The sequence below is a fragment of the Oncorhynchus kisutch genome, linkage group LG7, assembly GCF_002021735.2.
Source record: "Oncorhynchus kisutch isolate 150728-3 linkage group LG7, Okis_V2, whole genome shotgun sequence".
NCBI lineage: Eukaryota > Metazoa > Chordata > Actinopteri > Salmoniformes > Salmonidae > Oncorhynchus > Oncorhynchus kisutch.
The window spans coordinates 7,645,402-7,666,361 of record NC_034180.2 but is presented as its reverse complement, the minus strand read 5'-3'; the positions used below and the strand labels follow the sequence as shown (position 1 = coordinate 7,666,361).

The following is a 20,960-nucleotide window of genomic DNA, read 5'->3' as shown; positions in this document are numbered from 1 at the left end:
CCGTATATCAAAAAACCGTGCGCATAACTTTTTATTTTAACCACGCCCTTTGAGCAATGACGCCAACCAATAAGATAACTTCCTTCTACACAGAAGAGAAATTAACCGTGACAAAATACAATTTCACGTTAGCGTTTGTTGTTATTTAGACGTTTATTAACACCCTGGAACACAAACTAATTTAACGGCACAGCATCACATACTTAGCTCAGGTAGTCTTTAATTCACGTTGGAGACAGGACTTGTTCGATATGTTATCTAGGCAACGCTAGCTAGCTGCTAACGTTAGCTAACAATGGCTAACTGCAATGGCAACGTTATGGTTTTTCACACTCAAATAGCCTCCATTATGGAGGTGCTGGCTAACGCAGCTGTGGTAGAGATCTGTAAACTCGTAGACGACGACTATGCAGTGTTTCGTTTGGAAATTTCTCAAAGCCAGAGAGAAAACCGGGGATTGCGGAGGAAACTACAGCTACTGGAACTGAAGGTGGCACGGGAGCGTCGTCCCAGTAGTGTCAAGATCCTCGACCGATACAGAGGAACGACAAGAGGTACATTTTGTAGAAGGCCGAGGCTGCGGGCCCCCTCTGGGCATGTGTTCAGATGTGTTTCCCAAAATGGTGTCTTGGTCCTAGAGAATGATAGTGGACTCAAGCTTGTTAGCATGGGCAGCGTTTTGAAGCAGTCAACTGGGTGGGACTTCCAATGGGTTAAGGAAGGGCCACATTATGCTATTCAGGGATCTTTGATCAACTAACGAATTATACTCGTGAGTAAACATTCCATAACTGCAGGTGGCAGTAAATCGCCACCTTTGGCTTTATACATGTTCAAACAACACAGTACAGGTGGCAGTATGCACACTTCCAGTTTGTTTGCCAACTCATAGAAGTAGTAGAAAAATAAAATGGACTACTTCAAAATGGAGATGGCCTCAAATCAAATTGTATTCACTTTGAAATGCATGCGTACAAGCGCTTCCCAATGATGCAGAGTAAAAAATAAGCAAAATACAAATTGTAACATGAGGTGTAAAACACACAAGATTGAAGCTATATACATGGAGAAAAAGTACCATATCACCAAAGATAGTTAATCTGTGTCATTTACAGTGGGAGCAAATGAAGCATAGTGGTCAGAACAAGCAAGGAGGTGGGCAAAGGCAAGCACGAGCTAGCAAGATCCTATTGGTGTGTTGTAGTGTGTATTTGCATATTTCCATTAGGGAACACCACCTCTGAAGTGCGCATGTGCACAAACTCAATTTGACATTGCATTCCAACACAATGCAATTTCATTTTTTGGGGGCAAAGGGTCAAGTCTATCAAACTTAGTGCACTGTGTTCATAATAGATTATAGTTTTGGGATCAGACGTTTCATGGTTGAGAATTTGCAGAATGTCGACCCAGCTTCACCATTCTCTCCCACTACTACATTTTATTTGTCACATGTGCCGAATACAACAAATATAAAAATCAATCATAACTAATTAACTACACATGGTTGATATTACTAGGTTAACTAGCTTGTCCTGCGTTGCATATACTCAATGTGGTGGCTGTTAATTTATCATCGAATCACAGCCTACTTTAACTTCGCCAAATGGGTGGTGATTTAACAAAAGAGCATTCCCGAAAAAAAGCACAATCTTTGCACAAATGTACCTAACCATAAACATCAATGCCTTTCTTAAAATCAATACCCCGAAGTATATATTTTTAAACCTGCATATGTAGTTAAAATAAATTAATGTTAGCAGGCAATATTAACTAGGGAAATTGTGTCACTTCTCTTGCGTTCAGTGCAAGCAGAGTCAGGGTATATGCAACAGTTTGGGCCGCCTGGCTCGTTGCCAACTGTGAACTAATTTGCCAGAATTTTACATGATTATGACATAACATTGAAGGTTGTGCAATGCAACAGCAATATGTAGACTTAGGGTTGCCAACCATTCAATAAAAAACAGAACGGTTCTGTATTTCACTGAAATAATCAACTTGTTGTTTTTTCGAAATGATAGTTTCGGGATTTTACCATATAAATGACCTAAGGCTCATATCTCTATGTTTATTGTATTATAATGAAGTCTATGATTTGATAGAGCAGTCTGACTGAGCGGTGGCAGGCAGCAGCAGGCTCTTAAGCATTCATTCAAACAGCACTTTACTGCGTATGCCAGCAGCTCTTAGCAATGCTTGAGGCACAGCGCTGTTTGACTTCAAGCCTGTCAACTTCCGAGATTAGGCTGGCAATACTGAAGTGCCTGTAAGAACATCCAATAGTCAAAGGTATATGAGATACAAATGGTATGGAGAGAACTAGTCAACGTGTCATAATTCCTATAACTACCACCTAAAACTTCTTAACTGGGAATATTGAAGAACTGGGAATATTGAACCACCAGCTTTCATATGTTCTCATGTTCTGAGCAAGGAACTTAAATGTGTTTTTTTTTACGTGGCACATATTGCACTTTTACTTTCTTCTCCAACACTGTTTTTGCATTATTTAAACCAAATTGAGTGTTTCATTATTTATTTGAGACTAAAAATATTTTATTTGTGTATTATATTAAGTTAAAATAAGTGTTCATTCAGTATTGTTGTAATTGTCATTATTACATCTATACATATATATACACACATACACACACTGGGCAGAACAGGTACTTGATACACTGCTGATTTAGCAGGTTTTCCAACTTACAAAGCATGTAGAGGTCTGTAATTTTTATCATAGGTACACTTCAACTGTGAGAGACGGAATCTAAAACAAAAATCCAGAATCACATTTGTATGATTTTTAAGTAATTAATTAGCATTTTATTGCATGACATAAGTATTTGATCACCTACCAACCCGTAAGAATTCCGGCTCTCACAGACCAGTTTTTCTTTAAGAAGCTCTCCTGTTCTCCACTCATTACCTGTATTAACTGCACCTGTTTGAACTCGTTACCTGTATAAAAGACACCTGTCCACACACTCAATCAAACAGACTCCAACCTCTCCACAATGTCCAAGACCAGAGAGCTGTGTAAGGACATCAGGAATAAAATTGTAGACCTGCACAAGGCTGGGATGGGCTACAGGACAATAGGCAAGCAGCTTGGTGAGAAGGCAACAACTGTTGGCACAATTATTAGAAAATGGAAGAAGTTCGAGATGACGGTCAATCACCCTCGGTCTGGGGTTCCATGCAAGATCTCACCTCGTGGGGCATCAATGATCATGAGGATGGTGAGGGATCAGCCCAGAACTACATGACAGGACCTGGTCAATGACCTGAAGAGAGCTAGGACCACAGTCTCAAAGAAAACCATTAGTAACACACTACGCCGTCATGGATTCAAATCCTGGCCCGTCTGAAGTTTGCCAATGACCATCTGGGTGGTTCAAGAGGAGGAATGGGAGAAGGTCATGTGGTCTGATGAGGCAAAAATAGAGCTTTTTTGTCTAAACTCCACCTGCTGTGTTTGGAAGATGAAGGATGAGTACAACCCCAAGAACACCATCCCAACCGTGAAGCATGGAGGTGGAAACATCATTCTTTGGGGAGGCTTTTCTGCAAAGGGGACAGGACGACTGCACCGTATTGAGGGGAGGATGGATGGGGCCATATATCGCGAGATCATGGCCAACAACCTCCTTCCCTCAGTAAGAGCATTGAAGATGGGTCGTGGCTGGGTCTTCCAGCATGACAACGACCTAAAACACACAGCCAGGGCAACTAAGGAGTGGCTCGGTAAGAAGCATCTCAAGGTCCTGGAGTGGCCTAGCCAGTCTCCAGACCTGAACCCAATAGAACATCTTTGGAGGGAGCTGAAAGTCCGTATTGCCCAGCGACAGCTCTGAAACCTGAAGGATCTGGAGACGGTCTGTATGGACAAAATCCCTGCTGCAATGTGTGCAAACCTGGTCAAGAACTACAGGAAATGTATGATCTCTGTAATTGCAAACAAAGGTTTCTGTACCAAATATGAAGTTCTTTCTTTTCTAATGTAGAGACAGTAGCCGCAACATTATGTACAAAACAAGTTATGAACAACACGAAAAACAAACAGAATAGCATGGTTAGTTAAGAGCCGATAAGTCGGCAGCCATCCCCTCCGGCGCCAGCAACTGGACTTCCTCTCACTACCATATTTGATGGTGAAAAAAATGTAATGAACGGCTGCTTCAGCTTTATAGCACCATGTGACCTGTCTGGGTTACCCCTATCACTGTGCAGGGGTACAAGGTATTTGAGGTAGATATGTAGATAATAAGCGTAAAATAAAGAACAGTTTAGCAGCAGTATATGATGTGTGATATCAGTGTGTGTGTGTGTGGGGGGGGGGGGGTTGTAGTAGGGATGCACGATATATCGGTAAACATATTGGAATCGGCCGATATTAGCTAAAAATGTTCAATGTCTAGTTTAACGCCAATGTGCAAAGCTGATGTCAAATCTGACTTGCATACCTATATAACGTAGGTACATGACATAATGATGCAAGAATTTTGCGCTACACGTGCAACACAGCATTCCTAACCTAGCCCACAATGTCTGCTGTGTGGATCGAGCAGTCAACAAGTCATTTGAAAGAGTAAGAATATTTCAGCGAGACAACGCAAAGGCGAAATACATTAACGCCAAGATAATGTAATTTCCCTTGACAATCAACCGTTCTCTTTCGTGGGTGATGTTTGCTTTCACTGACTGGTCGAGCACCGGTACACACTACCAAGTGCGTTTTTTTGCAGATGTTGCTCTACCCGGAGTTACACAGTAATAGCGTCATGACTGACATTTGGACCAGCGATATCAGCCCCATGAGCATGCTGAGTCTGACAGCACAGTGGGTCGCCAAGGATTTGGTACTGAGGAAAGTCTTATTGCATGCTCATGAATGTGCTGGTTGTCATAGCGCTGCTGCCTTTTCAATGGCATTTGAGAATGTGTTTGGAACTTGGAAATATGAACACACTAGCTAGCTCCATTCTAACAACTGACTCGAGAAATAAGCTCATCAACTTCACCTGCAGCATACGCGATACCCTCTGTCATGGCATTTAAACGCCTGTTCAACAAAACCGCCAAACAGGCTGTGAACAAGCGATTCGTGGCATTCTCTCTTTACTGTGCCGTCTTCATGCTCGATGCTATGTACAAGGACCACTACTTCGATACAGACAAGAAACAGGTTTTATGTGAAGTGTTGCATACATAGCTGGACAAGATGGAAACGGACACAGTGACAGTGTGCACCGAGGAAGAGAGGCCATTGACAGACAGAGCTGAAACTTCACTGCTTGACATGTATGATGAAATCCTGGTTGAGAATGAAATGACTGGACCATGCAGTTGTGGGTGAACAGGGTTTACTGGAAGGGACTAAGCATGCACCCCTGATTGGCCCCCATGTTGAGGGTCAGCATGGCGGAGGTGTTGTTGCTTACCCTCACAACCTAGAGCCTGCACGTCAGGGAGTCCAGGATCCAGTTTCAGAGGGAGGCATTCAGTCACAGGGTCCCGAGCTTGGGGGGGACTATGGTTTTTGTTGGTCAATTTCTTCAACAAATGATCAGGTCGATATAATTATCAAACCTACATTAGTAATGGAAAGGAAACAGACTTTGTTTTAAGTATTAAAATACTCCTTTAGTAATACAATTGTAGGCAGAAGTTGGTACAGAGTACAGTACATAATAGCTCTCCCCAGGTTCCGCAAAATGTCTAAGACATCCTGTAATTCATATAGCTTCTCCCAATCCTTGCGTGAGTTTCCATGGCAACATTTTAACAAATCTAACCTCCCCCTGACTGCAGCAACCATCTTATCAGCAATTAAAAGCTCAGAAGTGGGTTTGACCGAAACTTGACCTTTCATCACAAGTATAGGGTCATAAGGGGAACGAGTCCAAGCATCTTCTGACAGGTGTCTGTTTTCATCAGGCCCGCGGCGGCCTTGTGTTCTCAGAAAACTAGTCGTATTCTCAGAACCTCCGATAGCCAGGTGGGGCCCAGACAGGAGGAGTATGTATGAACGTAGGCAGTTTCCGCCTTCTGATAATGTCTGAAGGGCACAACACTCAAAACAGGTGTTAATACCCACACAGGTCTCCTAGAAGAGGTGACCTTACAGTTTATCATAACACAATTTATTAACCATTTAAAAGGTATGAGGCCTTGGTTTAACCCTCTTCATTTTTAATGCTGAGCTGTAGTCTATGAACAGCATCCTCACATAGTTATTTCCCCTCGTGTCCAGGTGGGCGAGAACAGTGTGAAGTGCAATTGAGATTGTGTCATCTGTGGATCTGTTGGGGCAGTATGCAACTTGGAGTGGGTCCAGGGTAGGGCATCTGGGATGATGATGTTGTCATGTCCAGCCTTTCAAAGCTCTCACAATTACAGATGTGAGTGCTACGGGATGATTGTCATTTAGGCAGGTTACCTTGGAGTTCTTGGGAACAGGGACAATGGTGGTCAGTTTGAAACGTTGAGATCAAATAACATTTTATTGGTCACATACAACAGTTTAGCAGATGTTATTGCAGGTGTTCCTAGCTCCAACAGTTCAGTAATATCTAACAATGCACGCTTATCTAAAAGTAAAATAATGGAATTAAGAAATATAGAAAGATTAGGACGGGCAATGTTTGTGTCCGGAGTATAAATAAATAAATAAAATAAATATATACACATACAGTACCAGTTAAAAGTTTGGACACACCTACTCATTCCAGGGTTTTTCTTAATTTTTACTATTTTCTACATTGTCTAATAATAGTGAAGACAAACTGTGATAACCAAATCTATTTCATATTCTTCAAAGTAGCCACCCTTTGCCTAGATAACAGCTTTGCACACTTGGCATTCTCTTAACCAGCTTCATGAGGTAGTCACCTGGAATGCATTTCAATTAATTAGGTATGCCTTGTTAATTTGTGGAATTTATTTTGTTGTGACAAGGTAGGGTTGGTATACAAAAGATAGCCATATTTAGTAAAAGACCAAGTCCATATTATGGCAAGAACCACACAAATAAGCAAAGAGAAACAGTCCATCATTACTTTAAGACATGAAGGTCAGTCAGTATGGAAAATGTCAAGAACTTTAACATTTATTCAAGTGCAGTCACAAAAACCATCAAGCGCTGTGATGAAACTGGCTCTCATGAGGACCGCCACAGGAAAGGAAGCCTCCATTACCTCTGCTGCAGAGAATAAGTTCATTACAGTGAACTGCACCTCAGATTGCAACCCAAATAAATGCTTTACAAGTAACAGACACATATCAACTGTAAACAGGAGACTGCATGAATCAGGCCTTCATGGTTGAATTGCTGCAAAGAAACCGCTACTAAAGGACACCAATAAGAAGATGAGACTTGCTTGGTCCAAGAAACTTGAGCAATGGACATTAGACCGGTTGAAATCTGTCCTTTTGGTCTGATGAGTCCAAATGAGATTTTTGGTTCCAACGCCGTGTCTTTGTGAGATGGAGACTAGGTGAATGAATGATCTCTGCATGTGTTGTTCCCACTGTGAAGCATGGAGGAGGTGGTGTGAGGGTGCTTTGCTGGTGACTGTCTGTGATTTTATATAAAATTCAAGGCAAACTTAACCAGCATGGCTACCATAGCATTCTGCAGCGATTCACCATCCTATGTGGTTTGTGCTTAGGGGGAATATCATTTGTTTTTCAACAGGACAATGACCCAACACACTTCCAGGATGTGTGAGGGCTATTTGACCGAGAAGGAGAGTGATGGAGTGCTTCATCAGATGACCTGGCCTCCACAATCAACTGACCTCAGCCCAATCGAGATGAGTTGGACCGCAGAGTGAAGGAAAAGCAGCCAACAAGTGCTCAGCATATGTGGGAACTACTTCAAAACTGTTGGAAAAGCATTCCAGTTCAAGCTGGTTGAGAAAATGCCAAGTGTGTGCAAAGCTGTCATCAAGGCAAAGGGTTTCATCAGCTGTCCGGGTGGCTGGTCTTAGACAATCCCGCAGGTAAGGAGGCCCGATGTGGAATCCTGGGCTGGTATGGTTACACATGGTCTGCAGTTGTGAGACCGGTTGGACGTACTGCCAAATTCTCTAAAACGACATTGGAGGCAGCTTATAGTAGAGACATGAACATTAAATTATCTGGCAACAGTTCTGGTGGACATACCTGCTGTCAGCATGCCTATTGCACACTCCCTCAACTTGAGACATTTGTGGAATTGTGTGTTGGCAAAACTGCACATTTTAGAGGGGCCTTTTATTGTCTCCAGCACAAGGTGCACCCGTGTAATGATCATGCTGTTTAATCAGCTTCTTGATATGCCACACCTGTCAGGTGCATGGATTATCTTGGCAGAGATACTCACTGACAGCGATGTAAACAAATATATATATATATATATATATACACAATTTGAGAGAAATAAGCTTTTTGTGTGTATGGAACATTACTGGGGTCTTTTTATTTCAGCTCATGAAACATGTGACCAACACTTTACATGTTGCGTTTTATATTTTTGTTTTTTTTAGACATTATGGACAGTATATATATATATATATAATATATATATATATATATATATGAAGAATACGTGGATAGAATAGTATATGTACAGCAATAGTTAAATATGATGAACTTGACTAGAATACACTAAATATACATATAAATAAATAATTAGGCCTATACTGTTGTCATCTGCAAACTTGATAATTGAGTTGGAGGCGTGAGTGGCCACACAGTCATGGGTAAACAAAGTACAGGAGGGGGCTGAGCATGCACCCTTGTGGGGCCCCTCTGTTGAGGATCAGCGTAGTGGAGGTGTTGTTGCCTACCTTCACCAACTGGGGGCGGCCTGTTGAACACCAGGACCCAGTTGAACATCAGCCTGTTTAACAACAACCCTCTCAAACATTTAATGATGCTTCCATTTGTTTTACCTCCGACAAGGTTGTCTGATTCAAATCTTGAGAAGAAACCATTCAGTTCATTAGCAATGTTCTGGCCCTCATGTCTAGCAAGGTCAGAACTGTTTTTTCCCCTGCCTATGTGGGGGGCGCTAGCCATGGATTTAATCCCTTGCCAGGCCACCCTTGAGTTTCCTGAGGAGAGGGTCCTTTCCGCCCTTTGCTTGTATGCCTCCTTGTCCACCAGTATCTGTCTTTTGTTCTCGCGTTGTACATCTCTTAAAGCCTGTCTATCACCCTCAGCATGAACTGTCTTCTTTCTATTAAGTAGTGATTTTAGATGTTTTGATACAAGACTTATTGTTAAGGAAGATTTTACAGGTTTTAGTAGGCACAACTGACTCAACACAGAAGTTTACATTAGTCTGAAACATCCGAGTTCATCAAGATCAGAGCTGCTGTCCTCATACCTCCCACATGGTACAGTCAAAACTCCCCTGGAGACGAGTGATACTGTTGTCCTTCCAGATCTGTACGTTTTTTTAACTGTAGGTTTCTCCCATTCCAGGAGGCGACAGTAGGTTGGCCTGAGGTAGACCGCATTGTGGTCTGATGTCCCCAGGGGAGGTCTGGTCGTGGCAGAGAATGCATTTGGTATTGTCCCATAGCACAAATCAAGTCTTATTATTCCTAGTGTGACATTTCACATACTGGTGGTATGTGCTCAGGACTTTGTGCAAAGTACAGCTGTTAAAATCCCCTAAAATAAATGTGGGTGCGTCGGAGGAGAAAGATTCCAGTTTCTGTGACAGATAAATCATCTCTGATGCTTTTGATATATTAGCTTTAGGTTGAATGTACACAACGGTAACAAACAATTGGGGGAACTCACGGGGCAGATAATAGGGTCGCAGTGACACAGAAAACAGTTCAATGTCGGGGGTACAGAGACTCTCTCACCAGGATTGATTTTCACCACTGGTCCCTGACAAGCAGGCAGATGCCCCCGCCGTGATGTTTCCCTGTGACTGTCAGATTACGGTCCACTCTGACCAGAGTGAAGCTGGCCAGCTCCACTTGCCTGTCCGGGACTCTGTCATTGAGCCAAGTCTCAGTAAATGCCAGCAAACAGGCCTCCCGGTATTTGTGTTGGAAGCGTAGATTCGCTGACAGCTCATCTGCTTTTCCCCCTCAGTGACTGTGCATTGATTAACAACTGATGGGTCAGGGAAGTTTTTACTCTTTCCACGTTTGCATTTGGGTTTGTAATCCACTCGCAGACAATCAGGGATTAGATGGGCCATTGGGATATCCATCGCATTTGTGTTGCATTGTACAATCGTGGCCAAAAGTTTTGAGAATGACACATTAATTTTCACAAAGTCTGCTGCCTCAGTTTGTATGATGGCAATTTGCATATACTCCAGAATGTTATGAAGAGTGATCAGATTATAAATTGCAATTAATATCAAAGACCCTCTTTGCCATGCAAATGAACTGAATCCCCCAAAAACATTTCCACGGCATTTCAGCCCTGCCACGAAAGGACCAGCTGACATCATGTCAGTGATTCTCTCATTAACACAGGTGTGAGTGTTGACGAGGACCAGGCTGGAGATCACTCTGTCATGCTGATTGAATTTGAATAACAGACTGGAAGCTTGAAAATGAGGGTTGTGTTTGGAATCATTGTTCTTCCTCTGTCAATCATGGTTACCTGCGAGGAAACACGTGCCGTCATCTTTGCTTTGCACTAAAAGGGCTTCACAGGCAAGGCTATTGCTGCCAGTAAGATTGCACCTAAATCAAGCATTTATCGGATCATCAAGAACGTCAAGGAGAGCGGTTCAATTGTTGTGAAGAAGGCTTCAGGGCGCCCAAGAAAGTCCAGCAAGTGCCAGGACCGTCTCCTAAAGTTGATTAAGCTGTGGGATCGGGGCACCGCCAATACAGAGCTTGCTCAGGAATGGCAGCAGGCAGGTGTGCGTGCATCTGCACGCACAGTGAGGTGAAGACTTGAGGATAGCCTGGTGTCAAGAAGGGCAGCAAAGAAGCCACTTCTCTCCAGGAAAAACATCAGGGACAGACTGATATTCTGAAAAGGGTACAGGGATTGGATGAATCCCCTTTCCGATTGTTTGGGACATCCGGAAAAAACCTTGTCCGGAGAAGGCAAGGTGAGCGCTACCATCAGTCCTGTGTCATGCCAACAGTAAAGCATCCTGAGACTATTCATGTGTGGGATTGCTTCTCAGACAACGGAGTGGGCTCACTCACAATTTTGTCTAAGAACACAGCCATGAATAAAGAATGGTACCAACACATCCTCCGAGAGCAACTTCTCCCAACCATCCAGGAACAGTTTGGTGACGAACAATGCCTTTTCCAGCATGATGGAGCACCTTGCCATAAGGCAAAAGTGATAATGAAGTGGCTCGGGGAACAAAACATCAATATTTTGGGTCCATGGCCAGGAAACACCCCAGACCTTAATCCCATTGAGAACTTGTGATCAATCCTCAAGAGGCGGGTGGACAAACTCCAAGCAATGATTATGCAAGAATGGGCTGCCATCAGTCGGGATGTGGCCCAGAAATTAATTGACGTAATGCCAGGGTGGATTGCAGAGGTCTTGAAAAAGAAGGGTCAACACTGCAAATATTGATTCTTTGCATCAACTTCATGTAATTGTCAATAAAAGCCTTTGACACTTATGAAATGCTTGAAATTATACTTCAGTATTCTATAGTAACATCTGCCAGAAATATCTAAAGACACTGAAGCAGCAAACTTTGTGGAAATTAATAGTTGCGTCATTCTCAAAACTTTTGGCCACGACTGTAGTAGAACTCTGCTGTATTGGATTCTGCGGCCAGCAGCGTTTATCATTTAGTCCATTTTGTAGCGGGTATGTACAAGATCAGTACAACACCCCACCACTGTAAATCCATCGTTGGCAGATTGTTTGTGAAAATAAGTGTACAAATTAAAAACATAAAAGAACACATCAAACGTCACACACACTGCGGTATGGTGCAACAGAGCCGCGCCCCTTCCTCCTTATTGGTAATCTCAATGCCTTTGGATGAATCCGGGAACATATCTCAGTCTGTACTACAATGGTGCTGCCCATGCTCTCACTGACCCATAATGGGACAGATACAATGTGATGTCTTGGTTAGGGTTTGGATAGTATGCAATACGTACCCTGCACAATTTGTTTTATTTTACCAGGCAAGTCAATTAAGACTGTATCATATTCTAACCATATTTCCAATTGTAATACTTAAAAAAGGATGTGATGCATGGAACATAATCAATAAATAGTATATGAAGTTAGGTGAAGTGTTACCTTACATCCTTGTCAAATGTAGACTGTCATTAGTGTACAATATACAATTGATCATTGAGAGTTGCTAACCTAACCACCTATTTTCCCCCAATCACTCACTCAGGTGAACGACATCTCACTGGAGGCCACAGGACCTTTGTGAAGCCAGCGGGATACAATACATGGCGAGATGACCAACCAATCACTGTTGATGAGGGGAGTGGAACCTCAACCCAGCATGTTAACGTGATAGAGGTCAGTGTCATAGTGTAACAGAACGTTACAGTACATCAAATGTGTCCTGTTTATTTCAGAAAGACTCCCCTCAGCTATTCATGTACATCCTTATTTATCTGCCATAACAGAGCTTGTGAGTTCACTGCGACATTGTTATCCAGTTAAAATGCCTTTAATAACATCCTCTATTTGTGTCAGTCTGCAGATGTAGAGGCTGCAGGTTCTGGAGGATCGTCTCTGGTCAAGCAGGAGAAGTCTGAAGAAGAGGAGGACCGACGGTACAACAGAGACATCCACCCTGTAGCCACGGAGGACCTACACACCGCTGCCGCGCCCAAGTCTAGGACACGGCACAGCATCACGGAGGTCAGTGGAACGCCGAACGCCGTCCTCAAGTCAGAGACAGACACCGAGACTTTAACTGTAACCAAAAGGCTTTTACACACAGGATCTGACCTCAGGTCAGATCCAGAGAGACTGGGGCCACTGGGCTGTTCTCCTGCTCCCAGTTCAGAGTATTTACTTTACGGTAACCCAAGCCCGAGGACAGCTCCATCCAATCGGGACTCGGTTGACACATTCGAGAATGGCAATGATCCGTCTTGTTCTTACGCTATAGAGATGGACCCTGGTAACATATCCTTGGGTTTAGAGAGACAGACTGATCTGTCTAGAGGGGACTGGAACCGGTACAGTAGTAGTGTATACTCTGAAGGGTGCGAAGATAAGAAAGGGGAGATTATAGTTGTAAATGACGTAAAAGTGGAGGGCGACGCTCCTCCGACATGGAATGTAGACGAGACTCATTTAGGAGGACACTCACAAGGCAAAGATTTCTTTGATTACAGAGGAAGCTTAAAGACTAATCTAAATGTCACCACCCACTACGCTTTACACAATTTCAGGGATTGCGACCCAGTATCCACGTTGATGGCCCCTTCGGATTCACACGACCGCATCCTTTTCGATCAGGTATTGAACTCAAAGGACCAAAGGGCCAAGGCACAGGGTGGGTGTGCAAAATCAGGTAGTAGTAAAGAGAAACGGTTCCTCTGCATGTTCTGTAACAAAGGCTTCAGCTGCCTCCAGAATGTTGAGATCCACCAGAGGGTCCACACAGGGGTGAAACCCTTCAGCTGCCCCCAGTGTGAGAAGAGGTTCTCCCAGGCTTGTGACCTGAAGAGGCACCAGAGGGTCCACACAGGGGAGAAACCATATAGCTGCCCCCAGTGTGAGAAAAGGTTCTCCCAGGCTGGTGACCTGAAGAGGCACCAGAGGGTCCACACAGGGGAGAAACCTTTTTGCTGTACCCAGTGTGACATGCGCTTCGCCCTGGCTGGCAACCTGAAGATGCACCTGAAGGTCCACACGGGAGATTCTCAGAGGGAAGCAGCAGAAAAACCATTCCACTATAACATAGAAAGTAACCATTCCACTCAATAGCTTCTGATGTTTAGATCAAACCCTGAATTAAATATAAATATTAATTTTGGTTGTTAGAAGAAAATGTCCACAGATGCATTTGCAATAACGAGAGTAACAGATTTCACTGTTGACTATTGTGTCCAGACATTGTGTGATATATATATAAAAAATGTCTGTTACATATTGTTTGTACTGTGTAGGCTATATGATGTTCACAAATGCCTATTTCATTACTTCCATTCAACTACTTAATTTTTCCTAAGACACTTTTAATGCGGAAATGAATGCAGTTTATCAAGTTCATGCATATTTTTTTTTTTTTTTGTAACATTACATGCAAGTCATTTAACAGATTTTCTTCTCCAGAGCGACTTAGTAGTGCATTCATCTTAAGATAGCTGGGTGAGACAACCATATATCACAGTTGCAGGAAGTCACTGCTTTGTTCTTTGTACTCCATGGAGTTGTCAATCAACCGTGATGTGGTTTTGGAGCTGGCAGGACTTCCCCGAGAGGAAGAGCATCTCCGTCTTGTTGAGCTTGAGGTGGTGGGCCGGGTACGCAGAGAAACACATATGTGTGGTTTTCGTATGGTGTATTTAAAACTTGTTTTATGTTGAATAAACACAAAATTCAAGACTTTAATTGAGACTCTCTTCAGTACACATCACATCTGATCGTACCCTATTTTGCAAACACACAACCACACTTTATAACCAATTAGGGCAGGAATTGCCAGGGACCTCGGGATACAATATCACAAAATACAATATGTATTGCGATTCAATACTGTGATTTTATAGCTGTTCCATGGTTCAAACATTTCTCACCATAATTCTGTTGCAGAGGGACAAGAGTTCCATTAGAACACTTATGGAAATAAAAGTAGTGAAAACAAATTGGCTCCCTATTTTAAAAGGAATATGGAGAACAAACTATGAAGCAAAACACCTACAGTACACCAATAAATTAGTCAGGTTTGTCTGACTTTTGACTTATAATGGACTTCTTTTTACCCACAACGTCATATTAATGTCTGTTATGGGTTTAACAATGAAGTAACTAATGACAATATAGGATTCAAACATAGTGGGGATTCGTAAACCCTTCATGTTGAAAATGTGTTTATCTGTGTGTACGTACCTGAGGGAGTGTATGTCTCTGTCACCTGTCTTTTTCCAGGAGGAGGAGGGTCCAGAGGTGCTGCTGGTGAAGGAGGAGGGGTGTGAGGAGAGTCTGGGGAACCCTGATGGGACCATGGTCATGGAGGACAACCAGACTACACCTCCTCCTGAACCCCCAGAGAAACCAGCTGAGCAGCACAGGACCACACACAGTCTCACTGAGGTGAAGCCACTGAACTACTGTCTGTATGGTATTAGGTCAGAGCCTGTATCCACAAAGCCGATCTAGGATCAGTTTAGGATTTTAGATTATAATGAATAAAGCTACAATTGAAGTCGAAGTTTACATACACTTCAGTTTTAGTCATTAAAACTTGTTTTTCAACCACTCCACAAATTTCTTGTTAAACAAACTATAGTTTTGGCAAGTCGGTTAGGACATCTACTTTGTGACTTTTATATCGCTTGGAAAATTCCAGAAAATTATGTCATGGCTTTAGAAGCTTCTGATAAGCTACTTGACATCATTTGAGTCAATTGTAGGTGTACCTATGGATGTATTTCAAGGCCTACCTTCGAACTCAGTGCCTCTTTGCTTGATATCATGGGAAAATCTAAAGAAATCAGCCAAGACCTCAGAAGAAAAAAAAATTGGAGACGTCCACAAGTCTGGTTCATCCTTGGGAGCAATTTCCAAATGCCTGAAGGTACCATGTTTATCTGTACAAACAATAGTACGCAAGTATAAACACCATGGGACCACACAGCCGTCATAATGCTCAGGAAGGAGACGCGTTCTGTTTCCTAGAGATGAACGTATGAAAAGGTGCGAAAAGTGCAAATCAATTCCAGAACAACAGCAAAGGACCTTGTGAAGATGCTGGAGGAAACGGGTACAAAAGTATCTATATCCACAGTATAACGAGTCCTATATCAACATAACCTGAAAGGCCGCTCAGCAAGGAAGAAGCCACTGCTCCAAAACCGCCATAAAAAAGCCAGACTATGGTTTGCAACTGCACATGGGGACAAAGATCATACTTTTTGGAGAAATGTCCTCTGGTCTGATGAAACAAATATAGAACTGTTTGGCCATATTGACCATCGTTATGTTTGGAGGAAAAAGGTGGAGGCTTGCAAGCCGAAGAACACCATCCCAACCGTGAAGCACAGGGGTGGCAGCATTATGTTGTGGGGGTGCTTTGCTGCAGGAGGTACTGGTGCACTTCACAAAATAGATGGCATCATGAGGAGGTAAAATTTGGTGGATATATTGAAGCAACAGCTCAAGACATCAATCAGGAAGTTCAAGCTTGGTCGCAAATGGGTCTTCCAAATGGACAATGACCCCAAGCAAAGTGGCAAAATGGCTTCAGGACATCAAAGTCAAGGTATTGGAGTGGCCATCACAAAGCCCTGACCTCAATCCTATAGAAAATTGGTGGGCAGAACTGAAAAGGCGTGTGCGAGCAAGGAGGCATACAAACCTGACTCAGTTACACCAGCTCAGTCAGGAGGAATGGGCCAAAATTCACCCAACTTATTGTGGGAAGCTTGTGGAAGGCTACCCAAAATGTTTGACCCAAGTTAATCAATTTAAAGCAATGCTACCAAATACTAAATTGAGTGTGTGTAAACTTCTGATCCACTGGGAATGTGACGAAAAATAAATAAAAGCTGAAATAAATCACTATTATTATGACATTTTCACATTCTTAAAATATATTGGTGATCCTAACTGACCTAAGACTGGGCATTTTTACTCTGATTAAATGTCAGGAATTGTGAAAAACTGAGTTTAAATGTATTTGGCTAAGGTGTAGGTAAACTTCCGACAAATTCTTACAGACACTTTGTGGATACTGTCTTGATTAATTTGGTCTGAAGTGTCAAGTAATCAAATTAAGTAATACATTTGCATAGCAATCCCTCATTGCCCAATCAGAAGATGCTCCATAGCAGGGTGCTCATATCAGATTTCTTGATCCAACATCCTCTCACTCTTTATCTCTTACAGTCAGTAGACATGGAGGATGGGAAGCCTGATCTGCTGCTGGTCAAAGAGGAGACAATAGAAGACGGACCAGAGAGAATTGATCTGCTGAGTGGACTAAAGATGGGGGAGCAAGGTAAGGGAGAAGTACATAAAGCCTACATACAGTAATAGATCTTCAATGGGAATAGTGATGCACCTGGCGATGATTTGAAACAATATACGAACTTGACAATGAAAGAAATCTCCACATGTAGAGTTCTCTGCCATGTTTGTAAAGTCCATTTTCTAACCTCTTCCTGCGGGTGGTTGGTTGGAGGCTAACAGAGGAGACTGGACGGCCATCTTGGATTCCCAGACCCAGACGGGTGCAGTCAAGGGCCCAGGAGACAACATCACAGAGCAGGCCAGGACCAGACGCGACATAGTGGAGGCCAGTGGATGGGACAACGTCCTCAACTCTGGGCTGGGGCAAAACAACCAGAAACAGACAGTCAAACACAAAACAACAACCAAACTTATTCTCCAAAACAACAGACTGGCTGAGACCAGGGCGAGGGGTAGATTTGGTCCGCGGGGACGGGGAGGTGTCCATATGCGTCAGGAGAGATCAGACACAGACTCGGCTAGCGATGCTCCATCCTGCTCCTATAGTTGTGATTCAGAGAGACTGATTTCGCCTCAGGTTAACCCCCTTACAGGTGCTGCCTTCAGCCTGCCTTCTATAGGATCTATCAACTGGGACATGGACCCTGCGACAACACAGACTCTCCCTGGCCTTCATCCTCCTCACACTCTCATAATGGTAAACCAGACCTCAGACAATATCAGTGCCTCAACAGTAAATGGCTACACAAGCCCATTGACAAATGACAGTAGTAGAGACGCTATCAGTAGATCCGGTGGCAAAGAGAAGCGCTTCCCGTGTTCGTTCTGTGGGAAAGCCTTCCGTTTCCCCAAACAGGTGGAGATCCACCAAAGGATGCACACGGGGGAGAAACCGTTCAGCTGCCACATGTGTCAGGACAGTTTTTCACACTTGTCCAGCCTGAAGAGGCACCAGAGGGTCCACACAGGGGAGAAACCATTCAGCTGCCACATGTGTCAGGACAGTTTTTCACACTCGTCCAACCTGAAGAGACACCAGAGAGTCCACAGAGGGGAGAAGTCCTACAGCTTACCCAGTGTGAGAAGAGGTTCTCCCACCAGCTGAAGATGCAGCTGAAGGTCCACAGGAGAGAGGCCGTTCACCTGTACACACTGCGGGAAGAGGTACTTCAGGATACACCAGCAGAAATTCACACGGCCCATGTATAGAGTATAGCCCTCAAACTCATCTCTGGACCTCAATGCCAGTTCCACAGCGTTTTTTTTCTTCCATTGTTCTCCTCTAAATCAGACACTGATTTATACCTGGGACACCAGGTGGGTGTAGGGCTGTTAGTTACAGTGACCGCCATAGCGGCTGTCACGTCTCATGACAGCAGTCAAACTCCACGTGACCATTTAGTCACGGTAATTAAGCTTCTCCAAGCTCTGATGGTGCTGATGATCATTAGTAGCCTACCAAACTTGCTAACTGCCTAGTGTTCAGCATTCTGTTGTCCCTCTTATCTCTCTAACATCAATGCATATGTAATCAAACACTTCATGAGAGCCTATGTTGCACAACATTTCTATAGACTATGCAATTGCTTGAGAAAACAGAGTGATGGGCTCCATTTAAAAAGAGGATCCCATCAGATTTCTATAGGCTAGGCCTACTATATTTATTTCTCAATTTTCCTAATATTAAGCACATTGTTTCTCTTCACCACAGGAGTACAGCCTACCTGGCTGGCATGAACCACGGGAAAAGTGTCCACCATTAGCTATTTAAGTGTATTTTTCCCCCCTGCCCCTGTTTTGAGACGGGTCCATTCTAAATCAAAACATATTATTTAGTGTATGTAAAGACAAGATTAAATCAAGAATAGTCTGATGGGTGACGATATTAGCGTTTCATTTGTAAATGATTCACAGCGTGTGGAGTAAAGCAAGAAAGAGCGCATGCCTTTTTCAAATCATAGTCACACACCTCGTGTAGCCTAGCCCATAGGCCTATATGTTTCGATAAGGTTTGTATCACATCTAAAGTAGCCAAATAACTTCTTAAAATGAAGCACATTAATCAACGTTACAACAGGTGTAGAGCCTGAGTTTCAAGATTCTAAAATGCACCTTTTATAATAAAAGGATTCCATGCATAAAAGCTTTTGCTATGAGAATGGTGTTTTCTCGCTAATGGAACATTCACGCATTGCTGCACTTATAATGTGAAGAAATAGCCTAATAGTTTATTAACATTTTAAGCTAAACATCCTGATCTTTTTCGTCAGCCTCATTGCTTAAAAAAGGTTTTGATGCTAGTGGTTGTATTAATTTGGGATCTATCGCAACCCACAACTGTACCAGGCTATTTATTTCTTGTGCAGAATAGGTCAACTTTTGTACTATGGGGGATAGTAGATTGACATAGGCTAGTGCTTTTGCTGTTTTGTTAGGCCTACTCATCTTGTTGGCTGACGAAGTAAATGTGGACAGTTCTTCCAATATCTTCAATATGCGCCTCGGAATTGGATAAGAACATGCGCAGTTGCATCCCCGACGTGTCCGTCTTCACTTGTAGCCTGTGAGAAAGAGCTGATCACGTGATGGAAAACCATGTGAGTGAGAGGTGCTTCAGAGCACCCAGCCAGAAGGAAATTATAATTATTATATTCAGCCCAAGGGCACAACAGCCACTGGCCGTAAAATGCATGGTTTTTTTTAGGGGGCATTACGGCCACACAAAGGGGATGCCGCCGGGAAATTCTAGGCATTATCAAGTGCTTGCCAAATTGTAAATGAGAGACTGAAGTGTGTACAGCCTGCACAAAAAAAAGAAAGCAGAGCTCATGCCTTTTTAATGCACATTTTTTCAAATTGTCATTAGTCACATCATGCAGCCTTACAATGTATTAAAAATCCTAACATATAGCTAAAAGTTTCACAACATTTACATAACTCTAAATAAAGCATATATAAGGAGTACCGGTTTCTTTGTTAACCTCTCTGTAAAAATGCTTCACTAATTAAGTGACAACTATGTCCCTTAGGTTGATTCTGGTGTTTTATAGTGAGAATGCCTTAATTAACTTGACAAAGTAGTGAAGATATGTGTAATGTTGAACATTTACAAAGTATTCTAAAATAAATTTTATCCGAAAGGGTACCAGTTGTACAGAAAAGGTAGGGTTAAAATAGTGAGTTATTCCACTTACAGTTTAGCAGACACTCTTATTCAGAGTGACAGTACATTCATCTTAAAGGCCCAATGTATCGGTTTTTATCTCTATCAAATCATCTCTGGGTAACAAGAGTACCCTACTGTGTAGGCTTGGGCGGTATACCGTGTACTTGGGCATTTGGAAATAGGCACGGGATGTTTTTTCAATACCATTAACTATTTTATATATTTGAATATACTTGTCACTTATTGTTTGTGCAATACAAGTATTGTACTTCAACATTGAGTGTGACCATTTTGATTAAATTAAATACAAAATTGATTGATGACTGACTTGGTTATTTTTGTGTCATTGCAGGGACTGAGTTTCCCTTTTCTCCGTCTAACCAAAATATTATGTTAATTCTTGAAACCATTTTGTTTTTAAATAAAAAACTACAATGGCTCCATATTGTTGGGTAGTTGAATCATAGTGTTAGAGATGGGATAGACTGTGGTAAACATTTTATAATATGTCATGTTAATTCTGTACAGTGCCTTCGGAAAGTATTCAGACCCGTTGACCTTTTACATTACAGCCATATTCTAAAATTGATTTTAAAAAAATGTGCTCCTCAATCTACACACAATACCCCATAATGGCGACGCAAAAACAGGTTTAGAGATTCTTGATGAT

At 42.6% G+C, this 20,960-nt stretch overlaps 1 protein-coding gene across 1 annotated transcript; it reads left to right on the top strand.

Annotated features, from left to right (window-relative positions):
• The first annotated feature begins 71 nt into the window (after positions 1-71).
• On the top strand, positions 72-20,611 carry LOC109894121 (uncharacterized). Its single transcript, XM_020487349.2, has 6 exons — positions 72-554; positions 12,362-12,492; positions 12,673-12,840; positions 15,082-15,246; positions 17,041-17,152; positions 17,322-20,611. The coding sequence occupies exons 1-6, from the start codon at positions 296-298 to the stop codon at positions 18,227-18,229; spliced, it is 1,743 nt and encodes a 580-aa protein (XP_020342938.2). The 5' UTR covers positions 72-295; the 3' UTR covers positions 18,230-20,611.
• The last annotated feature ends 349 nt before the right edge of the window (positions 20,612-20,960 follow it).

Excerpts from the sequence above, each read along its gene's own strand:
- LOC109894121 (XM_020487349.2), top strand. The coding sequence starts at position 296 with ATGGCTAACTGCAATGGCAACGTTATGGTTTTTCACACTCAAATAGCC. Across the intron at positions 12,493-12,672 it reads AGCATGTTAACGTGATAGAG|TCTGCAGATGTAGAGGCTGC; the intron begins GTCAGTGTCATA and ends TATTTGTGTCAG. Across the intron at positions 12,841-15,081 it reads CACGGCACAGCATCACGGAG|GAGGAGGAGGGTCCAGAGGT; the intron begins GTCAGTGGAACG and ends GTCTTTTTCCAG.